General features: G+C 39.9%; 1 protein-coding gene across 1 annotated transcript; it reads right to left on the minus strand.

Moving 5' to 3' along the window:
* Positions 1–496: 496 nt before the first annotated feature.
* IFNG (interferon gamma) lies at positions 497–4,022 on the minus strand. Its single transcript, XM_065665028.1, has 4 exons — positions 3,900–4,022; positions 1,869–1,937; positions 1,331–1,510; positions 497–622 (listed from the first exon to the last, which is right to left on the minus strand). The coding sequence occupies exons 1-4, from the start codon at positions 4,020–4,022 to the stop codon at positions 497–499; spliced, it is 498 nt and encodes a 165-aa protein (XP_065521100.1).
* Positions 4,023–24,433: the final 20,411 nt, after the last annotated feature.

Raw genomic sequence — 24,433 nt, forward strand, 5'->3', positions numbered from 1 at the left:
AAAGTGCATGAGCATTTGCTTACCTTTAAGCACGTCTACTTGCTTGATTTGAGTTTAGATATGCTTAGAAGTAAGCAGATATGAGTATATTTTCACGAGTACAGAAACTTGCCCATATTGGTGCTTGCATCTTCATGACAAATAGATGAATGATGAGACTAATTTTATAACATCCCTCTCTCAAGACAGCACCAGATGGAAAGCTGGGTACCGTATCATGTCATTTCAGGATTTCCAGATGGAAACTGAGTAAACATTGCCCCATTCTGTATTTTCAGGTCAACAAACATATAACAGATAGACAGAATTTTAAGACGAAGGCATTCCTTAGTAGTAGGAGGTATAAATACTTCAGTATTTTGTTATAAATAATTATTTAAAATACTTAAATATTAATAAATAAATGTATAAAAATTCAGTTAAAAGACTGAAATAAAAAATGTGCCTCATAACGATATTTGCACAATAACTCTGTGCAAAATGCCATATAATGTCATTAGCATTTGCACCTCCTCTGAGACTGGCTCCTTTTTCTTTTGAGAGTAGTTGGAGTCTCCACTAGTTTCTGCAGGACACTGAACAGCTCATGCACAGCTTTGCGTTGAATTTTCAAGTCACTCATCTATTATAAATAAGAAACAAACAGAAGGAAGGTCATGCCGAGAGCTATAATTATTTACTGATCACAACGTACAGGCTACACTGCTACCAGGATAAACCAGATGGACATCTGCAGTTTCCAATTACTCCATTCCCTAATTCCTACAACAAACACCCACATTGTCACAGAGTTTTGTTTTCCACTTTCTGTACTACTGTGCGACATGCTACAGACCAGCCATATTCTGTAAAACTGAGCTACTGTGTAGTTATTGTGATGGCATATGCCCACTCAAGCAGCTAACTCCGCCAGGGTATTGGCTGCACACCTCTGCAGACATCGGTAGTGCATGCCATCGGCAATAGTTCGATAAGCCAAGTGACTCCAAAGCATGCGGAGGTGTGTCATAGCCAGGCACAACTCTCTCACCCATTTCTAAACCACAAATGGCTGTGTCAGTGGCAGCTCTGGTGGGCAGATGACATGACAGCACTGCCAGCACCTCTGTGACAGACTCTAGCAAGGCTCAGGGCAGCAGCCCCCATGCTGACACCCCACACTGCAGACCCGCAGCAGCCCCTGCAGCTGGAAACAACAGGTTTTCCAGTGTGAACTGAGCTAGATGGGGATTACCCAATGGGTTATAAAGCATTATTGGCTTGACTCACACTCAAATATCAACTGGAAAATGTAGTGTCATGAGTCTTGAAGGCAGAGGAAGAGCCTTACCTGAAGCTTTTCAAGGTCCTTGAGGTCTTTCAGCTTCTTCAAGCCATCAGGAAGGCTGTTTTTCAGAGTATAGAGTTCCTCAGATATGTGCCTGATGTGTGCCTTTGACTTGTCAGTGTTTTCAAGCATTTCCAAGTACATGGAAACAATCTGGCTCAGGATGATTCTTTTTTCATTTCTCTGTTGAAAAATACAGTCAGAAAGAAAGAAAGAAAGGTCTATAAGTGCCCATCAGCAGGAAAGCAAAGCTAAAATGCAGCACACAGAGGTTCTCACTGTCATTTAAAACAGGATAAGATGTTGCAGCTCATGTCCTGGGCTTGGCTGTACCTCAGGATTGGTTCATGGTGCAATATGAAGCACCTTGGTCCTTATGCGAAATATTTTCATGATTGTTTTGTCATTTCAGAGATACTGAAGCAGCCTCTGCTCATGTTTGTCCTTCCCTAGCTGGTTACACCAGCTCTGGGAGCTGCCTTGTACCAAAAGCGCCCAGCAAAGTGCGCAAGATGCTTTGTCGTATCTGGTTCTAACTCACCTCTGTCCAGTTTATCAGTTTCTCTGTAAAAATAGGTCCACCGTCAGCTACATCGGAATGGCTTGAGTTCTGCAACAAAGAACAAATATATCTGTTATACAAACAATACTTATTACAAGGCAAATTTGTGTTCTCTATTCGAATGAGCAGTAAAAACCAGAGACAGGATTTTTGCACCACTGTAATAGCTATTGCTATTGCTATTACAATGCTTTCAATTCTATAAGCACCAAATTGCATTGTATGACTGCCCAGTATCAGAAACAGCATTAGGCTGTTTTTCAGTGTCTTCTCCTGCTATAATAAAGACATTTAGCTCTGTCTATTTTATCAAATACGCCTTGCAAGTTGTGGTATTGACAGCTGAATATCAAAGTTCAGAAGCATAGCAACTGGCTAGCAAATTGTCAGATCTGATTTTTGCATGTTTTAAGTCAAAGTCCACCAGTATTTGGTCTGTGCACCTGAATTTAGTCAGGCTTAATAAATCTCATCTGGAACAAGAACAAACTAATTTTACTATAAAACTACAGTTCGTGAAACTGGAAAACAGCCCGGTAGCCCACAGGTATGGGGATGTACAAGGTTAGTGGGATACTGAGACGTTCGCAGGGACAGAGTTTAACCATCAGATGTTAGCCACGCACAGTGGCAGATTCTAGGAAACAAAGAGCAATACAACTGTCCTACCAAGGAGAGGTAAACTGAATCATTTCCTTTTCTCTGTGTGTCGTTTTTTGGGGTTTTTTTTTTTCTTTTTGTATACAACAGTCACTATTTCCTTGCTCGTCTGATTGGTAATTTAAATACAGTGAGTGCAAAGGGAAAACTTGCAGGGTGACAGAAACCTCATAGGCTGATTGGCTCCCCATGCTGAGCTTACCACCAGACTTTGTTTTGCTGTTCTTCTGAAATGTGGGGAGCACTTGCTGTGGACCAGAGTCTTTAATGTCAGTGCAAGAAGCTCACCACAGCTCAGGATGTCTCTGACAGAGTTATATATATTCTAGTGAGAATCTCTCTGATCTGTGTTAATGACAAATTTAAGATTTAATGCCAGTTTTACAGCCAGTTTGCTATCCCTCTGCAAACACTGAAGTATCACACTAGGCTTCTCCATGTGATACTTCAGGGTGATTCTTTGACGACTAAATTTTAACTTTTATACACATGAAATTCTGACAAAATGATGGCTGAAAACAGGAGCAAACCCTTGCAATTGGTTTCATGCATTTAAAGAAAAATATATTGAGAATAAAAGCTGTTAATTAGAAGTGACTCTGTTATGAATCTGTTATCGCTATGACTAATCCCAGCTGAAGTCAATTGTGAAGTACTTAGATGAAGTAGATGAGTTCACCTCATCACCTAGATGAAGATAGGTGAGTTCATTGCAGTTATCAAGTTATCAAAATGAAAAGAAGTAAGTAGGTAGGTAGGTAACACTCCTATTCCAGATAACAGTCATAGATATGTAAACAGAATAGCTGCAGGATGCAAAAGAATAAGCAGCAGGAACCACCTTTGGGCAGGACACTACTACTAGTAAGTACCAGATGCATTTGTTAAAACAAAAGGTCTTCTCTGTTTTGTTTATATTGCTATTACTAAATCCCCCATTAACATTAATAACCTAAAACTTAAGAGTGTCTGTAAACTGCATCTATTCAGAACTGAATCAAGACTAAATCATTCATCATAAGTGGCATAAACATTTCTTGTTATGAAACATTCCATGTAATCAAAGGCTTCATAGAGCTAGTAGAAGCTCTTGTGAAAGGAGGAATGCCCCTGAAATTAACGCAAACTACTATTATTTACTATAACTATTGAAAAATTATATCATGTTAGTGAATGAGGTTAACAAAGCCAAAGAAATTGTACATATTCTTGTTTAAAAAAAGGTAAAGCAAAAGGTTTGTTCTATGATTACCCTCTATTGGTACACATTGAGTATGTCAAGCAGTGATCGATCCTGGGCTATATCTAAGGCACAAGGAGAAGAGAAATGCAGTAGAGCACCATACTTACAAAGTCAGCTTTCAGTTGGTCTATATCATTTTGAAGGTGAGCAAGAATTGAGCTATTTCCAAAACGTCCAAAATAAATCATGATGACAGACAGAGCAAATAAGCTGTAGGTCTGGCAAGTCATTTTCTTGGTGATGGCTCAATTAAAATGCTCAGATAAGTTCTGGGAGATGTCAGTTTTAAGAGCAGCGAGCTTCAACTTCTAATAGTACAGTCTTCTATTAGAAGAAAGTAGACGAATGAACTTCATCTGCCTCTCAGTGGTATTTATACCTGGCCTTGAAATTTTTCATTTCGTCATCACAGGCTGTGTATATTTAGACAAGATAGTGTTAGATAAGAACCCTTTGGTTTTGGCTAATCAAGGGAATCCCTCGAAAGCATCTTTCTAAAAGTATGGTCCTGGAAAAATTTTCAGTGGTTCACCAAGGGGTAACATTTACGTGGCAGATTCTGAAGTTTCTTTTACACATGGCTGGGGAAAAGGGGGAAATTATGGTACTGACTGAGGAGTATGCATTGTGGCTCAAGCATATTCTTACACCGTATCAGATAAAAATCATATTTGTGCGGTTAAAGGGTCAGTCTAGCAGTCAACTCATTTCTGGTATTCTTTTAAAGTAACCACTGAGATTTCCCTGGCTTTATTCAGAGTCACTTAGAGATCTAAATGCTCTCCTTACTGCTGTCATTTTGTGAAACACTATTTGCATTCTTTCCATAGTCTAAAGTACATTTCTGCCACTTTCTCATTGTTCACCTCCAAATTCAGAATAGGATCAGAGAAAATGAGGTTCCAGCATGGATGCAATAATGCATCATATTAATTCCTTTGTGATTGTCTACTATCTGCAAAGTATTTAGTATTCAAGACACTAATTTCTACTCGGCAATAATTAAAGTTCCCCATTTATCCATTAATTTCCACTTCTGTGTGTAAAAGATGAAAACAGAAAGGCATGGATAAAAAAAAAAAAAAAAAAAGCCCATTAGAAGGAGATAAAAAGGATGGTCTCCAAGTGCATATAGACCCCTGGAAAAAAAATAATGTATTGAGGATAGCTAGGCAAAGGGGTTTTGTATAGGAGCTGAACCCTGCTTTGATTGTTATCATGGTAAAAGAGCTTACTGCATAGAGTCTCATGAAGAAATCAGAGTAATTCTACTACGTAGTATATGATTGCATTGTAGCCAGGAGCCTCCAAGGGAAACAAAGGAGCCCATAGGGGAAAAAAAGAAAGAGAGGTTCAGGAAGAGGTCACTTATGGGCACAGTTCACACAGACTGCAGTGGAGGATGACTGTAGCTCATCAGAAAAAGCTGAAAATTAAACTGGCCCCAACAGGTATGATTTAAGCTCTCTAGCACAGCCCCAGATGACTCTTCTGGTTCCTGGAAAGAAGCTGATCCCTTCCTCAGCAGCACCTTCAATCTCAGCAAATGACCAGTAACACCACCAAGCATTTTTACCATCTGCAGCTTGAAAGAGGACCTCCATCTGGAACAGATCTAGCCTACTATTAGCGTTACAAACAGGGAATTTCCATTTTGCAAAGACAAAAATCAAATTTCACCCGCAATGGTAGGCCCAAAAGCTGTATGCTAAAACTCCCTGGGAATAGCAGTGTAGAAAGATGGCAAATCTCACAAGTGCAGTGCTGCAAAAAATTTAGGCCTGTAATGTTCTTGGGGTAGTAGCACTATGCAATGCCCATTTTGGTTTTAGTTCAATAAATTAAAATTGGTTAAACAATAACTTGATTGCTGGAAGTGTTTACATGGAGGTAAGGGTATAATGCTATTCAAGGATGCCTCAAAGAACTGTAAAAAAAATGTGAAGTTATGCCTGCTTATGGCAGAAGGTTTGGACTAGACAATTTTCAAAGGTCTCTTTCAACCCAAACCATTCTGATTCTATGTTTCTATGATTACAATCAGAATCACAGAGTCATTTATGTTGGATAAAGACCTTTAAGATCATTGAGTCCAACCACTAACACTACTGAGTTCACCACTAAACCATGTTCCTAAAAGCCATATCTACACATCTTTTAAATACCTCTAGGGACGATGACAAAAAGGAGGTCCCACTAAGATTCAAAGTGGATTCACAAATGACAACACACTGAACAAACCTATTGATAATGTTAAAACATCTGGATTGCTTTGCAAGACAAGCACAGGCAAATGGCATGCTGTGGCACAGCTAAATGTAGTTTTATACATATAGGAAAATTAAGCATATTTTACAAGGTGGGAGACACCCGCTGAGGCACATCGACTGGCCATGAGTCTATGGAGCTCTCCTTTGGCAAAGGAAGGGGAGGTGCCATGAAGTAGAAGGAAAATTATTCTTGTTACGTATGGCACTCTTTATGCTCTCAGAAACATAAAGCTGAAAAAGGAACTGGGTCATCAAGCCCAGTTTTTGCCATCACAGGTTCCAATTTGAGCAGTGCTTTCCTGTTGAGTTACCAGAGAGTGTGCAAAGAAGAGCTGCAAGTAAGGAGTTTGAGAGATATTATTTACTCAGGCAGCTCAGTCTTCTTAACATGTTGAGGACAAATCTTGGCACAACCGAACACAACTAATTGCTGTAGTTATTCAGCCAGGAAGAAGATACAATTTCAGGAGTTGAAAGATTAAGTCAGTTCTGCAGACAACTGTTCATTCCAAGTGAATGCACTGGATTAAACAGCTTTGCTAAACCTATCAGACACGTATCTCATTCACAGCATTTGGCCTTTTATTACTACTAAACTTTTAAGCATAACAGCAGGATAAAATATCAGAAAGAAAAGATTTTCCCAATTCAACTTTTATAGATACTAGTTAAAGTTTTAGGGGCTTACGTAGCCAATTTTATCACTCAATCTCACATTTCAGATGAGGCCACTGTCAAGTGTACAAATTTGCAGGTAAGAAAATGGCATCACAGAGCAATGGGATGGTTTATGATCATTTAGCATCTAGAAAAGGCAAATCTGGGAACAGAGACAGGGACTCTTCATAAAGTCTTCATAAAGACTGAGACAGGAAATAAAGCAAAGAGTAAAGAAGAAGAAAGCCATGATGCGTGTTTCTGTCATGCTGTCTTCTGAGTATAGGTTTGTCTTCCAGGTACCTCTTTTTGTCTACGGAGGCTAGATTCAGGCCTTCTACTCATCTACATTCAAATTCTCGCACAAAGGGTTGAATGATCTGTGGTAAATCATCAGCTGGACAGTAATGCGTTCTAATACTGAAATATAGAGTTCCTTTTCCAGATCTTTACACTTGAATAAGTAGCACCATATTAAAGCTGACATGCTCATTTCGTGTTCTCTTCTACTGACCCATAACATCACATCTCTTCAAATTGTTTTGATCCTAGACAACAGTCTACAGCAGATGGTCAGAACATGACAGTCCTTCAGTCGCTGGGGTCCTGTGCACCTCCCAGCCCTGTTCTGCTTCCCATTCCACCAGAAAGTGATGTAACAGATCCCCATTGTCTGGTGTATGTCTTGCTGCCCAAGAATCATGGTCAGCTTCTGAGGAAGGCTCAGATTGAGATGGCTCCTCTGCACTGCCTTTCCTGAACATCAACATGGTTACAAACAAAATAGGGTGTATCCTGCAAATATCTACCCTTTACTAGACAGAGCCAAGGGACAAAGACCATGCAATTTTTATCCGTGTTCCTTAGTAGATATCTATCGAGTGCATGCTGGAGGGGACTGAACACTCAGCACTTAAAAAAGCTCTTTGTCTGAGCACGAGCCCTAATCTAGCTGAAAGAGATGCCAGAATATTACTGAAAAGTCTTGTGTTGCATTAAATTGGAGTGGTCCTTCTGTGTGGCTCCATAGTCACAGCTGGACTGTCATCCCTTCCAAACAGTAGGAAATGAAACCAAGGCATCTTTTTTCATTTTGCTGCCTGGAAGTCATCTGACTCTTCATGCAAAGCAGAGGTTTCACACCTTTCTGTTCACACAACACCTTACACCAATTACCCGATGATGTCCTTGCAAAGTCATGTCATATTTCACTATGACCACTGATTAAAGGTTTTTCCCTTTCATTTTTTGTTTTATGCATACTCCTCAGCGTGCTGGCTGAGTGGTTAGTAAGGAACTGCCCTTACCAGCCCAGCAGATCTCTGAAAGACTTTAGTTTCTCTAAAACTCAGTGGCTTCCTCTATCATCACTGCATAAGGAAAGCAGCTCAGAGTTGGAAAACCCTCTCTGACTTGTCATTCTGAACTTACATCACACTTCATCTTTTAGCCTCCCTTTCCTATAAGCAGCAGAAATAATTTCTTCGCTTCCTGCTTCACAGTGCTGTGGAGGGTCATTAAGTGTGTAAGTGATTAGAGTTAGCATGTACGCGTTGTGCCAGTGCTATCTGATTACTAAACATTTTGATTTGAGTTACTACTATCTGCAAAGTAGGCTTCTTGATAATCAGGCCTCATGACCACTCGCCTACAGATATGGATGTTTCCTCAGAGCTACACATCATGGAGGATTTAGTTGTCTGCTCCTTGCGGCCAACAGATCTCTGTGAATTAGAGGATATTCCCAATTACTATTAGGGATAATGCTGGCATTAAACAACTTCTTTGTTTTATAAGAACAAAATATTTGGGACAGAGGGAAGTTCTGAAATTCTCAAGATTAACAGTTTTAACATCTTTCTTAAAAAATGCTCTATTCCGCCCATTCCAAGCACTTTTTGGAAATGTTATTGTTTGACAGTACTGAAGAACCGGTTTGTACCATCTGAAATATGACATGAGGAAGACTCTTTGTCCTCCTTGCATACTCCTGTCTGCATGCAGTCATCAATGAGAAAATGTATGTTATTGATCCCTCTATCCACTCACAAAATTTCTCACATACTTTAACTGCTGAGTCTTCCAAAGACGGGGAAGGGAGAAGAAACTGGCACCTGGTGGAGTTAGGCATCTAAAGAGACACATGTCCAGATAGATAACGAGCTGGTGGGTACAACTTCAAGTGATAGCAGTGTAAGCTCAGAATTATTAAAGCCGTGGTACCTTGACTTTCACAGCACATCTGTTTCATACTCCCCTTCAGAATTTCAGTTTGGTAAACCCATGCAGGATGGAAAAAAAGGTTTATTGGTTGGGAAACCTTTCCCCACAGAACACTAATGATTACTTTCTGAATTAGTAAAAGGAAATAACTGCCCCATCATGGTCTGAGTACTTATTCATCCTCTAAGTAAGAGTTCAAGCTTTTACTTTGTCCAGGAAGAAGAGAGTAGCTGTGAATAGTTGTTCTGGGTTGGTCTTTCTCACACACTATTGTGGACTTTTTGGCCACTCCTAAATGTATGACTGTCAACTCTGTATTGCCTAGGGACTCCAGTAATAGCATAATATGAATATTCAGGATTCATATTAAAATTATTTTCTGGAAGAATGTATGGAGATAGATGATAATATTTTTCTCAGAACATCTGTCCCCATTAACACCACTTAATGTCCCTGTTTATAAAAACGAGCATAATGCTATCACCCCTTTCCTTGAATTGATGTTATGTCAGGAACTCTGAAACTGGACAGAGGGACATATAACATGTTTTCTCATTGTTGATTGTGCATGGACAGCAATACATAATGAAGACATTAGGTTTCTCCTCATTTCTTGTGTCATGTTTCTTGTTGGTACAAACCAGCTTTCTAGCTCTTCAAAAAACACAGTCTGCATGTATGAGCAATTAAGAAACTATGAGCTACCAGTGGGAGCTAACCATAAGAAAGGCAGACACCATTCTAAAATGTTGTTTCGCTTGTAGAAAAATATGGAAAACAATGACGTCAATGTAGAAGACAGGAATGGACAAGCATGGTGTGCGGTTTTATTCTGTGCTTCTACTGTTCAGAATCTTTCCACATATCCAACTCCTGATTAAAATCTATTACACATAAAATAGAAGAAAATTACAAATCTTACCCAATTTTAGCTGAAGTTCCTACCAATAGAAAAGCAGCAGAACTGCTGGCACAGCAGCAACCCAAACCCAAAGTATGGTTGCTGTTGCATAAAATATCTCCTGTGATATAACCACAGAATGACTACGGGTTTTTCTGCATAAAACCTTTCATTTTCACCAGCTCTTCTTCATTCTTCCAAGAAATATAAAACACTTACTCTTGAAAGTTTTCCGTTTTCAGCACCTTAATATCCATTGGAAGTGTTGCCAGTTTTATGTCATGAATCTTACAGTATTTGTTCCCTTTAAAAGCCCCAGCTTCTTGTCTTATGTGATTTCACGTATCTCAGAGTTTAGTTTTGAGTTTAGGGGTTGGGATTTTTTTCTAATCACTTTTTTATCATCATTGTTGCAGAGATAAGATTGAAATAAAGAATTTCTAAAAGCATAATAAGGCAAATAATAGAAAAAATACAATCTAAATGCAAATTTTCATGGTTCTTCCCAAAGACCTTTGAAATACTTCTGTCCAGGCTTTGTAGGCACTAGTGACACCTACAACATTCATAATGTTGATTTGTAACGTGAAGCAGGCAAGGTTAACAATCCAGTCCTATCAGTGCAACATACTGACTTCAGATAAGGCAGTTTGTGCTTTGGTGGGTGTGAAGTCTTCTACAAAACAAAGACATATTTTATTAAAATAGTTCAACCCAAAGTGATCTTTCAAGGTTTTCTAAGTCTTTGCTAATAGCCCTGCACTTCATAAGACCAGCACGCTATTATTTCCATTGCCTTTTCCACAAATATTATCTGTTCGTTTTAAGGTAACATTTTAAATCTCTTTAAGAGAACTAATTCATTAAGAAAATAATTCCACTGTAATTTGGCTTGACCATGTTCTGTGGTATCCTGTGAATATGCATACATCTGCCTTTGCTGTATATTATAGAAAAAACATCATGTTTTGCTCACAACGCCATTCCCCATTTACTGATAAGTGGGAGTATGCTTTCCTGTATACATTAACTCTCAATTTAGAGACCTCTGGTATTTTCACAGTCTCTTATTCATTTTCATTCTCATAGGATCAGATCCACCTTCAAAAGAAGCCGAAAAGCCACATAAACCTCTGCATCCAGGAATATGCAATAATACCAAATGGCACCTTTTCAAAAGGACTCTGTGATTTTTAAAGAGAGAAGATCAAAGGATGCTAGTGTTGGACCAGCTGTTCGCTTCTGTATGTGCTGGGTGAATTCAGTTAGAGATCTGCATTGACCACATCAGAGGCCAGATTGCAACCTCCCTGAATAGTATAGACTTCGCTGAAAATTTGTTGCTTATTAATCAACTTAATACTTTCCATTAATTCTCAATACTATATCCAAAGAGTCCTTTTCAGACTTTCAATCTGTCAGTGATCCAGCCCCACTCATCTTGCTCCCATTATCTAATTCCTCCCATTATCTGTAATACTGAATTATCTCCACGTGTTCAGATTTGTGATTCATTCCTTCTCTTTATGTTGATTTTCTGAGTTGTGGGCTTTTATTTGCATTGGAGTTTTGTGGTCTAGTTTTTAACAAAGAATTCAAGTGCCTTTCAAGTTTTCGTTGTACAGTTGCATTTGTTTTCACAGTTTAAGTGACTATTGCACAAACACATTTTTGGAAATAATACTTGTTTAAATATTTGTATTTAAATTTGAATGAAAACACTAGTGAAAGCAGTCCTGTAATGCTTTAATTTCTCATTGGATATTCTAAGTCAAAACATGAGCATTTTGGGAAAAAATCTGACTATTTTCACGTTATCCACACAATTTATCATAATTAATTATCACTTATGTACATGAAAACACAAGTGTGTAGGTGTGGGCATATGTTGGAGGCTACCTCAATGATCTATTTCAGACATCAGTAAGAAAATATCCATGAAATGTTTCATACCAGCCTACAGACTGGGCATTTTTTGTCATAACCATCTGGAAACATCCACATGAGGTTTCCTAGCAGAAATCTGCCGCATGATACAATCCTTTCTTCTAAAAGAATCCAGAAGGCAGTTTGGCGGGGATTCCCCTTGCCCATCATTTTCTTTAGAGCCATTCACAATTGTGTGACTACGCAAACCAGTCATCTTTACTCACAGAAAAAGGCAAATCAGTATGCAGTTTTAGTCCTACCTGTTTCTGTTCTGCCTCCAGAACACTATGAACACACCAAAAAGTCAGGCGTACAAGCAATCCATCCACTGATGACATTTTACTTAGAACTGGACCTCTTGAGAGCAGTTTGCTTGCAAAGACTTTCCAGTTAGATTCAGAATTTAAAGTGAAAGGAGAAATATGCAAGACATTTGCTTTTTAGTAGTTAAAAACGAAGTGCTTCACACCCTAAGAACAAACATTTCCTTTTCATCTCCACAGGAAACAAGGCTGCCTATAGAAGTGCTACTGTGGGTCGAGTGTAGATGCACTTTATTTCAAAGTCACATATCTTATTTTTTAAAGGCCTGGACTAGCAGCTATAAAGTGCTCTGGATGGACACCCTTTAGGCAATGCAATGATTTAATCACCTAGTAATAAATACTTAAAAGACCAAGAAACGAAGAAATCGATTTTCTTTTTCTTTTTTGAAGGGACCAATAAGTCTCTGCCCAAAACTAAAATAAAACAAGTTTCTAAAAAGGCAACAAATCAAACAAATGTTGGAGAAGAACCAAATGCAGTCTTGAGTAGCATACTTTAAAGTAATCAAAATGTAAGCACTGTGGCAGGTTGGGTTGCTAATCTTTTTTTCCTAAGGAAACGAAACTTAGGCAGTTTCTCTAGCTGTCAGTTCCTTCCTCGTCAGTAACTTTTGAACAGAGTCAGCAATTTGATCCAAAGTCTCACAGCTAATTTAGCTCCTGCCACTTTCATTAAAATTGACAACTAAACAACAGCAAGATTGTTCTACTAATTGTGAACCACATATGATATTTTAAAGTGTCTATATTAATTATTTACCAAGGAGGGGAATAGCTTTCCTAACACAGCTATTTGATTGTTGTAAAAACATATTCATTCCATCAATTACTCAAGAGTTAGTTAATATCTAGGAAAGTCTATATGCCAGTTATGAAGAACTTACAAAACTTCCAAAAAAAAGTTATGAAAGGAACCTTACTCTGCCACTACAACTAATCTTATTGTTTCAAATTAATAGGTACAGGGCTCTGGACACTCTATTTCATTCTTTTTCGGTACCACATCAGCCTATTTTGAGCATATGTGTGCAGTGAAATTGAAGGAGAAACTGTAGCAAGTGCTACTAAAGCTAGGGTTGGGGTTTTTTTAATCTACCCAGTGTGAGTGGTAGAGTATCTAGTCAGTAGCAGAGTATCAGTAGCAGATAATACACCAAGCTTTACCTGTGGTGTACAATCTCTATCTCCACATACACAGGCAAAGTATAACAGTCCTTTCAAAGCTTTGCAAAAGCACATGCACAAGTTGAATTTCAACGGCCAAGGGCTCAGAGTTCAGGCATGCCAACTCCGGTTTCCACTGGCAGACTTGAACTGCTCTGCCTTTTCTGTAAGAGATGTTTTCTTTTGGAAAACCAGCAATTCTGGTTCAATAGTCATTATAAAAATAACTAAAATATAAAAATATTTTTATATTTCTGCAAGAAGCAATTAAATATTTCAAGTAGTCATAAATCTCCTACCTGGGCACACATGAAAACCTACTAAAAACCCCTATGATTTCTGACATTGCACCCTGAATTACACTCATAAAAGGCTGTGGAGGGTTGTATCAGTTCTTCCTCTGCTTCCAAGAAAGTCTTTGTAGGAACTGTATGTCAAGGAGTTAGTGATAATAAAGTCCTGATTAGCTGAAGAAGGAATGGATTCACTCTGTTTTTCTAATCACCTCAAATCACAAGGTTATGCTTTGCTTAGGAAATCTGTAGGTCTTAGAGTAACTCCAAATTTGCTGCAGAAATAAAGACATTTAAACAGTGAAGTAGCAAACGTGCCTATATCATAGACAACAAAGTTTAGGAAAAGCAGAAGTAAAAGCAGGAGTGATAAAGAAATTTTGTATGTCGCAGAAGGAACCAGTAGTCAAAATGTCTGAAAGAATATCTTGGAGGAAATAAAAGGGGCTGAGTAAAATATCATAGTAAAACACATTCTTCTGAAGTCACGCAAGGTGTCTGTTATCCAGTCTCCTGGTTGGATAAAGTATAATAAAATAGAGTATGACTGAGAAGGCAAGTATTACTGGGCAAGGTATCATTGTGGTAAATGCTAATTTTCTGAATACAACTAGATGCTGTTACATGACTTCGTCACCACAGCTTAAGAGAGACACTCTTGAGAGAAGGTTCATCCAATGACCTCCAATGTGATTAGAGGTTTGGAGACCTCTACATAAGAATAAAGACTGAGGGAACTGGGTTTGTCCAACCATAAGGCAAGAAGGTTTGGGGGTTACAGAGAAGATGGAGGTATTCTTTTCACACAGATGCATGGTGAAAGGACAAGGTGCAAAGGCTGTAGTTGCTCCAGGGGCACCAACATCACAATAAGTTGCTCAAAGAAGTAGTGGAACCTACTTTCAAGTATTCAGTGCTGTGCTTGACAGGGCCCTAGATAACTTTATCTAAGGCCTCACTTACCACAGAAGGTTGGACCAAGTATCTCCATACCTCCCTTTCAATCTGGGCTTTTCTGTGACCCTATTCTGATGAGAGCAGCCAACCCAACCACCTCCTCAAGAATAGCAGGAATATAGCAGTGCCCTGAGGGACAGAAAGAAGGACTGATAAGGGGTGATAACTGCATCTTGAATGTCAAAAGGGTGTGAAAGAACTTCCAAAATTCACACCAGATCAGTCCCCATAAAAGCAGAAGTAGAAAATCAGCAAAGGATGCCATCATGTAAACAAGTGGAGCACAAGGAAAGAAATGAGGTTGGAGTAGCTTAAGACTGGGCTGGATTATTGTATACATTGTAGACCAAAAATTAAATAGGCAATTCATCCCAATTTTTAATATGGACGAAGACATTAAGAAGCATTGGTGAATGTAGTAGGCGAGCAAGTTCATTTTGAAAGCTGCTGACAGAGAACACAGAAGCAAAGTCAAAAGGAATGATAGCGACAGGAATGGAAACAATTTGCTTTAAGGCGAAAACACAGGTGAGAAGGTAGAGTTAAAGGTTTTCCCATCAAGGAAATAAAACAAACAAATGGGCACATACAAATCCAGTTGGAGAAAGGAGAAATTTTAATCAATCTATCAAATAAGTGGTAGCACTTTCAGATTGGAGAACAGCAAATGCAATTGCAGTCATTAGGAAAGGGGGAGATAACATGCAAGGCAGGAAGAAATGTTATCTGGCAAGAGTGGTGTGCAAGGTTTTAGAACAAATTATGAAATAATTAACCACTAAAGACAAGGAGGGCAAAGAATAAAATGCAGGGTGGGATCAATCAAAGGTAGATTAGAGTGAGAAGAACCTGATTTACTCGAGGATAGAATTAATAAAATAGGTAGAAATGTGACTGTGCAAGTGACAGTCCAGGTGTGTGGCTTCTAGCCAGAAGAAGCTAGGAAGGCACCCTTTGGAGAAGAAGAACAACCCGATGGTTCCATTGCTCATTGCAGGAACCATCAAGCCAATGCTGAGAAGGAAATGGATGCTGTGAAGGTTAACTGGGCAAGATATTCACAGAAGACAGAGGAAGAGAATAATGCCAATGTACAGTTGTGGGTTAACCCTGTGCTATACAGATGAGTTCAAGATAGAAATGGTCCAGACAAGTAAAGAGCTCCTGTTTTATAAAGGAAGTCTGGAGGAGTTTGACTTGTTCAGCTTCAGAAAAACAAAACCAGAGAGAAGATGTAATTGCTACCTGAACTACATTAAAATGGGAAAACTGCAAGTTCAGTAAGTCATGTAAACTGGCAGAATAAACTGATACTAGATTAAATGGCTGTAAACTGTCCTTGAGTAAATTTAGACCAGAATATGGAGTGTGAGATTCTGGAATAGCCTTCCCGAAAGATTAGGGAAACATTCATAGGTACAAAACTTCTTCAAAGCATCTCATTCCACCCCTGAGATCAGAATCTGTTGGGTCCAACTTATGAAAAAATATGTACAGTTTCCATTTACAATCTTAAAAGTGATTATTTGTATCAGTTGGCCTCGTGAATGGCTGTCTTATTGTTAGTTCCAGGCAAACTGGATTTCTTGATTTTGGTACTGAAAAGTAAAACATTGCTGTGCTTTTTTCTGCTTCTGTATGACTAAAGAAACATGGTGTTTCTTAGGAAATCACTTCTGTAGATTAACTGCAATCTGCTTGTTTTTTTATCTTCCCTCTCATGGGGGAGATTGAATTGATACCTTTAATGTCTTGTTTTTCCCAGACGGTACATTTTCTTGTAACTCTCCTTTAAATCCTTTTCAATACTCCAATGTTTCAAAGAAATAGAAAGTTGAAGCAAACTCAGAAAATGAATAGTGAAACCTCATGCAGAAGTTATGTCTTTCTGCTTCCTCTCATGAGTCCTCATTCACAGACAAGTTGAGTACCTATATTCACGCTTCTTTGCCATAGTACAGCATGGGCAGTTTATAAGTCTTTTTACAGTTGCTGAAACACGTCCTAGAGTTTTAGTCTAGGAATTACTCCTCACTAGAGCACATCAGCTGGCTTCTTTCCTTTCATATATAAAACCTCCTGAAAGATTCACTTGTTTTCATTCTATTCAGAGCAATAAGTGCCAGGATCTTATTTTCTGAAATCAGATCATGCTGAACGTATCTATCAGTTGAGTGTGGTTCATATCAGCAAGGTATTTGCCTCAATCATCCTTTGGTATCAGCAAGCATATCAGAGTACAAAGTATGCAAGCCCAGGTTGCTGGTCTTCAAGATGCTGATCCACTGACTCAGGTCGCAGCCCTGTATCCGATGCTGCACCCCCTCTTTGTAGTAATTTGCAACCCTGCAATTTTCTCCAAACTTTGAATCCCTTGGCTCTGCTAGAGTGGAATGGGAAATTTCTCTAAAAGCCCCTAACATTTCATAGAGTGAGAAGCCCTCTCCCATTCCCACGCTGACGTAAAGGTCGCCCCAGAACATCAGGAATAGCCTGGAACTGAGAAGCTGTGTGGCCACCCTGCCACCACTCACATTGCAGCTAGCCTTCATGAAAGGGAGGAAGGAGAGAGCAAGGGAGCCTTTCAGGAGTAGGTGTGAAGCCTGGTACCCACCCGAGAAACTCTGAATTGACAGTTGGCTGGGTTGCCCTTCTCCAGCCACCACTGCCACAGTTGTCCACCAGCTTGGGATTCACATCTGCAAGCCCTCGTGAGGCATCATCGCACATGAAACACTCTTTCCCCTGCTGCGGGTAGAAAAACAGGCTGCCTTTTCCACTGACAGCCTGTGGTTTCTGACCGACAAGAAAAATTTTTTCCTCACATCTAGGAGGCTCGATTGTAAATAGTTTTATCAAGTGACTAATTTACCGTGCCTGTGGTTTATCTCTGCAAGCTTTCTTCATCACTTGGAAAGTGCTACTGGTTATTCCCTATTCATGATACATGAACAGAGAAAACGTTTACACTGACATGACAAAATTTGTCTAGGAGACGTCAGTGGGTTCTTCGCTTGTGGTTAGGGACAATGAGCTGGGCTGGCACAAACCACTTCTTTCACACAGGGAGGGAGATAACAGGAAATAATTGATGATGTTTTATTAACAATGGACATGGGCTACTAAGCTTCACCTGCAACGACAAACCCACCATGGTGTATTTTGCTGTTAACCACTACTCATCTAATCTTTATGAGAAACAAGAAAATAAAACCCTCTGCACCATTGCTTCTTCAAGGAAGTTGTTTCCGACTCATCAGCTTGGTCGAAAGCATGGTTGCACCATGGGTACCAGAACGACTTCAACAAGCAGCACTGGGGGAAAGTGGAAGGAAAAGCATCAACCAGTTAATGTTAAGAAGTGATGGACATTAATAACCCAAAACTCTGTTATTATGTCACATGTGTAAACATCTTTTAGAGGCCTTAAAGAGAAGAAAAATATAATTGAAAAGCTGTTTGAAAAGCAAAACCAAACCTGCCCACAGCCCAGTATCTTGGTATCTATAGTATCTACATACACCTAAATATCAATATACAGCCTAATTCGTAATCTCTGAACATCATTCTTTTCTCTGCAGCTCTAGCTGCTGGAAGCTCCACTCCCTGCTGTCTTTAAATAGACTTTTTTTATGTGCAAAATACGGCAACATGCTGAAACTACAGCTAGGAGCTGGACATCCCAGACTTGTCTACTCACCCATCATCGCCCTTCTACAATCTCATGCCAGTTTCCTCCAGTTCCCTCTCTCTTCATATATCCTCTTCCACTAAACCACGTTAAATTTAGATCTTCTCAGGTTTTTATCTTTGGCTATTAAAAAAAACAGGAAATGGTAGTCAGATAGCTGTTATTACTTAAATATGTTAGCATGACATGTTCTTCCACTGCTCTTCCAGCTGGCTAATCCAGAAAGCTGGTTTCCCCCCATCAGGAGGTGGGACATCTCTGAAAAAAGGCATTACGACTTGGAGCGAGGAGGCAAGGCAATCTGAAGCCAGACACAGTCAATGTCCAAGGAACAGGGAGATCAGCATGACTCTTTTGTGCGCCACAGAAGAATCACCTCATTGTCACTCCCCATGCCATAGGGAGAGGAGTGGGAGCAAGAGCAGGAGCAGGCCTTTTTCTTCCCACAAGACCTTAGACCAAATGTATTAATTCTATTTCAAAATTCATTCAACCCTTTCCTCTTGCAGGACTTGACATTGACCCGCAGTTTGTCATTCATGTTGCACAAACACTTTCTGACCAGAAACTCGTAGTTTTCCTTTCTATTATGGAAGCAAAGCCCCTTGTCCTTCAACTGCCCTTTTCATGGAGGGACGGAGCAGCCAGCAGTCACTACAGGATTGTATTTGATTTAGCTACATCTAGACACTAAGGTGGGTTTGCCAGTCAAATGAGGGGGCTACTGAGTATGTTGTGCATGGTTTACTGATGGGAGAGCATCTCTGCACAGTCCCACTGCTCACATTGTGGCTGCATCCCTTCAAAGTCAGCTTCTCTGGCTCCTATTGGAGATTTTCAGGATCCAACTGGATAAAGCCCTGGAAAGCCTGGTCTGAGCTCCTGGTGATCCCTGCTTCAAGTGGGAGGTCAGACCTGAGCCTTCCAGAGGCTCTTGTCAGACTTATTTACCCTATGGTCCTGTGGCTTTAAGGTTATTGTTGCCTTTCAGAGCTGTAATCCCACCCACAGAACTGGGAAAACATTATCCATAATGTTTTGCAGTTTAGCATTCCAGCCTACTCCAGACATATGTTGCCAATATCTTTATGCCATCATAGACTCCATCTTCACTCAATGGTATTAATTATATTTATTCCTTCTGACAAATCTCCTCACAGAGATTTACATTTCCAAATCTCTCTTTCACTGGAGCTAACAGAATAGGAATGCTGAGCTAATGAAAACTGAATCAAGGTAAAATCATTCTCCACATATGTTCATGGAGAGTGAATTGCCCAGACCTCAGCAGGTCCTGCCAGTTTTCAGGGTCAGGTACCCTTGTGGCATTTGTTATTTGCATAATAAAAAAGGCTGGCTAGAGATGGGGGAAGCTGCAGGGTGACCACAGCACAGTTGTGTGAGTGCTACTGTAACCTTACTGTTCCAGTAAGAGCACTGCCTGCTTTCTCTTTACAGCCCTCTACCATCAAACACCCCTCAGATGCTGAGCGGAAAGATGACTCCAGCTGTACCTGGACTAAGTGGCTAGGGGGGCTGTTTTGCAAAGTATCTCATTTATCAACAAAAGTCCACACATTTCACCTTTGGCCACATGTCTTTGCATTTGAGACAATGTCTTTGCAGTGAGAAGGCTGCTATTAGTCTCTTAGAAACTGTTGTATGTTGTAGACATGAAGAAACAGTAACCAAATGGCCAAATCAACGCACAGAATCATAGAATCATGGAATGGTTTGGGTTAGAAAGGAGCTTAAGATCATCTAGTTCCAACCCCCCTGCCATGGGCAGGGACACCTCACACTAGACCAGGCTGCTCAAAGCCCCATCAAACCCGGAGCACTGCCAGGGATGGAGCATTCACAGCTTCCTTGGACAGCCTGTTCCAGTGTCTCACCAGCCCCATACTAACAAATTTCTTCCTTATATCTAACCTGAAGTTCTCCTGTTTAAGTTTGAACCCACTACCCCTTGTCCTGTTGCTACAGTGCCTGATGAAGACTCCTTCTCCAGCATCCTTTACAGGCCCCCTTCAGATACTGGAAGGCTGCTATGAGGTCTCCATGCAGCCTTCTCTTCTCCAGGCTGAACAGCCCGAATTTTGTCAGCCTGACTTTGTATGAGAGGTGCTCCAGCCCCCTGATCATCCTCACTGCTCTTGAGGGATGATGCATGTTACATCATTGCCTAGATCCTGTTCCTATTCCCATGTTTCAGGAAAAATTTTCTTCTCTCTCATGCCCTCTGAGGAAATCTAGCCCAGCATTTACTGAGGACTGCATTTTAACACCACCTCAGGGCTCCAGCTGAGATCAGAAGTTTGCTGTAGACGGTTATGGTTATGGCAGAAATTACTTATTAAGGGATAGTCTCTGCTCTGAAGATTTTGCACTTCAGAGAAAAAAGCACTTCAGGGAAAATAAAGAACATTATACATAGTCTGTGATGGAAATTGTTGTCTTTGCTGACTGTTGCTCTATTATTTACATACTGCCAAAACTGCATGTGCAGCTGCCACTTTCCACTAGATCAGTGTTTTCAAGAAGTTATGAGCTAGTGACAATTTTACTACACAGCCACATATTTTTCATTCTTCCCTTTGCAGTAACAGTTATAAAATACCTTTTTTTCCATGTAATAAGACCAAAGACTCAAAAAAGACCAAAACACTGTGATAAGACAAGGCACGCTAAGCAAGTGGCAACAATTAACATTACATGGGTATCAGCTGCTTTCTGAGGATTTCTGTATACAAAGCAAAAGTAAGTTAGCTTAGGCAAATAACTGATAGACAACTTTTCCATTTGCCAAAGGAGATTAGTACCTTAATGAAGCAACTTGCTTTCAGTCACATAGGACATCAGTAGTAAAAACAGACACTGAATTCATATCTGATCTATAACCCTAGTCTTTGACTATATGCCCATCTTTCTTCCCCTCCCATTTTTAATTTAAATTCTAAGTTTGTGGCAATTAAATTTTAAAAAACTAAACCAAAATTAATCCAGCTGCGTATGTATCACAGTTTTCCTTCCAAAGAAGCTACTCATGAAACATACTGTAACGCTTTCTACATCAGCTGGAGTCAGAAGTAGAGACCAACACGAGTCTTGTTTTCTAAGAGTGACACCTAGAGTTTAATCTGAAAAATTAAAAGGCTTTCCTTTACTCATCTGGTTTTAAAAGGCAATAGGTTTTTGTTCATAATTATTACTTTGAATTGTCAGTTAAATATATTTAATACTAATTAACTTGTTTTTGTGAAGATGCAGCGCAGTATTTGTTAAGTAGCCTGTATATGGCATGTTTTGCTTATCACTCTTCTCTATTACATTAAGACCTTTATTTGACAGGTGTTACGTTCGGCCTTTCATTTAGGAATGTTTAATTGGTTTGGAAGTGTGATTTGCATTACTGCATGAAAGGATATACCAAGTCTAGATGTGTTACTGCTCTCATTTTATAAACAAGGCAAATGGAAGTCCATGATGTGTCCTAAACTGTATGGAAAAATGGAGGGAAGAACCATCAAGACCTGAGTTATGCCTTAAAGTAAGTTGATTTCCCTGTCAGATGGATTGAGACAATGGGGCAGAGCCTTGCTGCAACCTGACCTCAAGCCCCACTGCAGGAGGCTGCCCATCCCTGCTGGAGAGCTGAGCCCCATACACGCAGCATGGCGGCTGGGCTTGCATTTCACCACCTCTCTGCCATGGGGCATCGTGCTGATAGTTGGGGAAGAAGGTGCTACTTGTGACTTGAGTAATAATTAGACAAATCACTGAAATCTAGCTACGTTCTGAGAGAATTAGTTATCTGATCCACTTAGGCCCCTTCCAAAGTTCATCTGCCTCTTTGTGTGTCACCTACGCACCCCTGTATCCCTTTGAAAAACAGGTGGCAGTGCTCATTTTGTGAAATTCATTTTATCCACAGAGTTCATATCCACCTTTGTACCTTAGCACGGCAGAAAACACAAATAATTCTCATGCAATTGTTGCAACTGCTTCCAGAATTTTTCTTTTTCAACACTGAACATCCACAAAAGGAGAAAAAGAAAAAACAAATAATCAGAAATCCCGCTAATGATGTGGTAGCTCAGCAAAATTTCCACAAGAAAAAATCCTCGGCAACCTGAATCACCTGAAACCAGTGCACACGGATCTTTCCAACTAAGTGTGGAGGTTTCTCTGCTTGCAGGTGTCAGTGGCTCCCTTCTGTGGCAGTGAAGCAGCAGCCCCTTCTGCTCCTGCAGCCATGGGAGCTCCCGTGCTGACTCCCCTGTTCCCAGCTATTTCTCCCTGCCAGCAGCAAGAACTGGACAGTGATGTCTGGTGAAGGCTGGTGAGGACATGCCCGCAGTCAGTTTTCTGTTCTACACACCAGAGTCTGGACAAAAAAACACTACATCAGAAATCAAGCCTAAATATCACAATCAAATGGATGAGTTGTGTGAACAAATCCATGAAGAAGGACACTGTGTTAAATGAAAATTATGTGCCTGAAAAAGACCATGATGTTAAGTATACCACCTTTGCCACTGTCCCTCTAATTAGACACTTCAGTTTTAATTGAAGAAAAAAAAAACGTATTTTGAGTTACAACCCCTTTATATTAGTTAGACAGCTGCCTTGACACTTCAGGCTGATGTTGAGCATTGACTCCACAGGATGCTGGGACTTCAACACAGTTGCTTGTCTGCAGGGTGTACATTTGAAACAATGAATTTACGCTTTTAGGGGTGAGCAAGTGGACGTACCCTCAGCCACTTACAACTCCCTTTCCTCAGCTCCCCTGCTGTCCAGCTCACCCTGGAACAAACCCAGGGAACCCTCTGACTCCTGCTTCAGCCATGTGTGCCCAGGATGCAGTGGGGTCTGGTGTCTGCCCTGGTCTGCCTCCACAACCTCCCATTAATTCAAGCACCAGGCTGACTTTCTCTGCTTCTTCTCCTTTAATGTACTATTTTGGCAACAACTGGCTTCATGAAATCTAAAAAAGAGAATTAGGACTGGGTTTTGGTCTTGTTAGGCTCCTGGGTGTCATCTTACTGTGTAAGAAGAGTGTTCCAAAACAGTGAAAAAAGGAAATCCAGTAAAATCTAAATAATCTGGAGGTGAGTCCTCAGAGCCAGGAACACTGTATTAAGACTATGTTTTATAATATAGTTTGCTCAAATAACATACAGTTGCCCGGTAAAGTACTGCAACAAAATCTCGTGTGTCCCATGCTGCAACTCCTTCTGGTAATAAAATAACAAATAATATAACAATAACAAAACAGAACCAGTAAAATAAAGGATAAATCTGTGTCTCACTACTAAACAGGCAAGACATTCAGCTGGCACTGGTATTCCTCTGAAATAAAAGGCATAAGGCAGCTTTCTTTGCCTAGCCTGGATCATTAATGCATTCCTCCAAATAGGTTCTGGATTGGCAGGTCCTTGTCAAATTTAAAATCACTATGTAGGATGGAACATGGGGTTTGCTGTCTCCCAGGGTAAGAAAGTATATGCAGAAGAACATTTTTGACAGGATTTCTATTATCCTTCACAAGGAACAGGTTTAAATTTATAGTGCCATGGTATCAGGAACAATTTTAGCAGATGATATATTCCTCACTGTCTGGGTCCTTTTATGTTTGGTTATTTTGTTTTGTTTGCTTGTTTTCTCTTTTCTGAGAATTATTTCTTGACTAGCTTTCACAGGACAGTCTGCAATTGAACTTGTCTTTAAAAGTATGCTCACTTGTCTCTTTTACTCCTAACATGGTCACCTGGGAAATCTATCCCCAAGCTCTGTCCTTTCATGCCAATGTCTGAAGAAGCTGGAGATCAAAGAGGATGTGAAAACTATACAGGTCAAAACCAGTACGAATTCTGCACAGGGAAGCTTTGTCACCATCTGACTTGTTAAGTGAGAAGCAACATTTGTTTATTCATGTATCATATTTTGTTTTGTCTGCACAGCTGATTTCCCATTTTCAGGAGTGTAAGAAGAAATGGAATTTATCTGAGAATTGTCCATGGCAGAGACGGTTGGGCTTTTTCCTTCTTCAGAGTTCAAGTCAGCCTTTCTTTTCACCAGACCTGTGGGATATACATAGTCAGGTAGAATCATGGTAACAGAAGAAAATACTCAGCAAACAGACACTACCACCTATGAACACTTCTTTACATAAGTTTTAGACTAAAACATCTCCAGTGTTTATCCTAATGCATTAACAGGAATGC

This window comes from Lathamus discolor, chromosome 1 (genome assembly GCF_037157495.1).
Source record: "Lathamus discolor isolate bLatDis1 chromosome 1, bLatDis1.hap1, whole genome shotgun sequence".
NCBI lineage: Eukaryota > Metazoa > Chordata > Aves > Psittaciformes > Psittacidae > Lathamus > Lathamus discolor.

What these genes read in the sequence shown, in the direction of transcription:
- IFNG (XM_065665028.1), bottom strand. Translation starts at nt 4,022, where the DNA reads ATGACTTGCCAGACCTACAGCTTATTTGCTCTGTCTGTCATCATGATT. An exon ending in AACTGATAAACTGGACAGAG is followed by an intron (nt 1,511 to 1,868) that starts GTGAGTTAGAAC and finishes ATTTTTCAACAG; the next exon opens with AGAAATGAAAAAAGAATCAT. An exon ending in AGGACCTTGAAAAGCTTCAG is followed by an intron (nt 623 to 1,330) that starts GTAAGGCTCTTC and finishes TATTTATAATAG; the next exon opens with ATGAGTGACTTGAAAATTCA.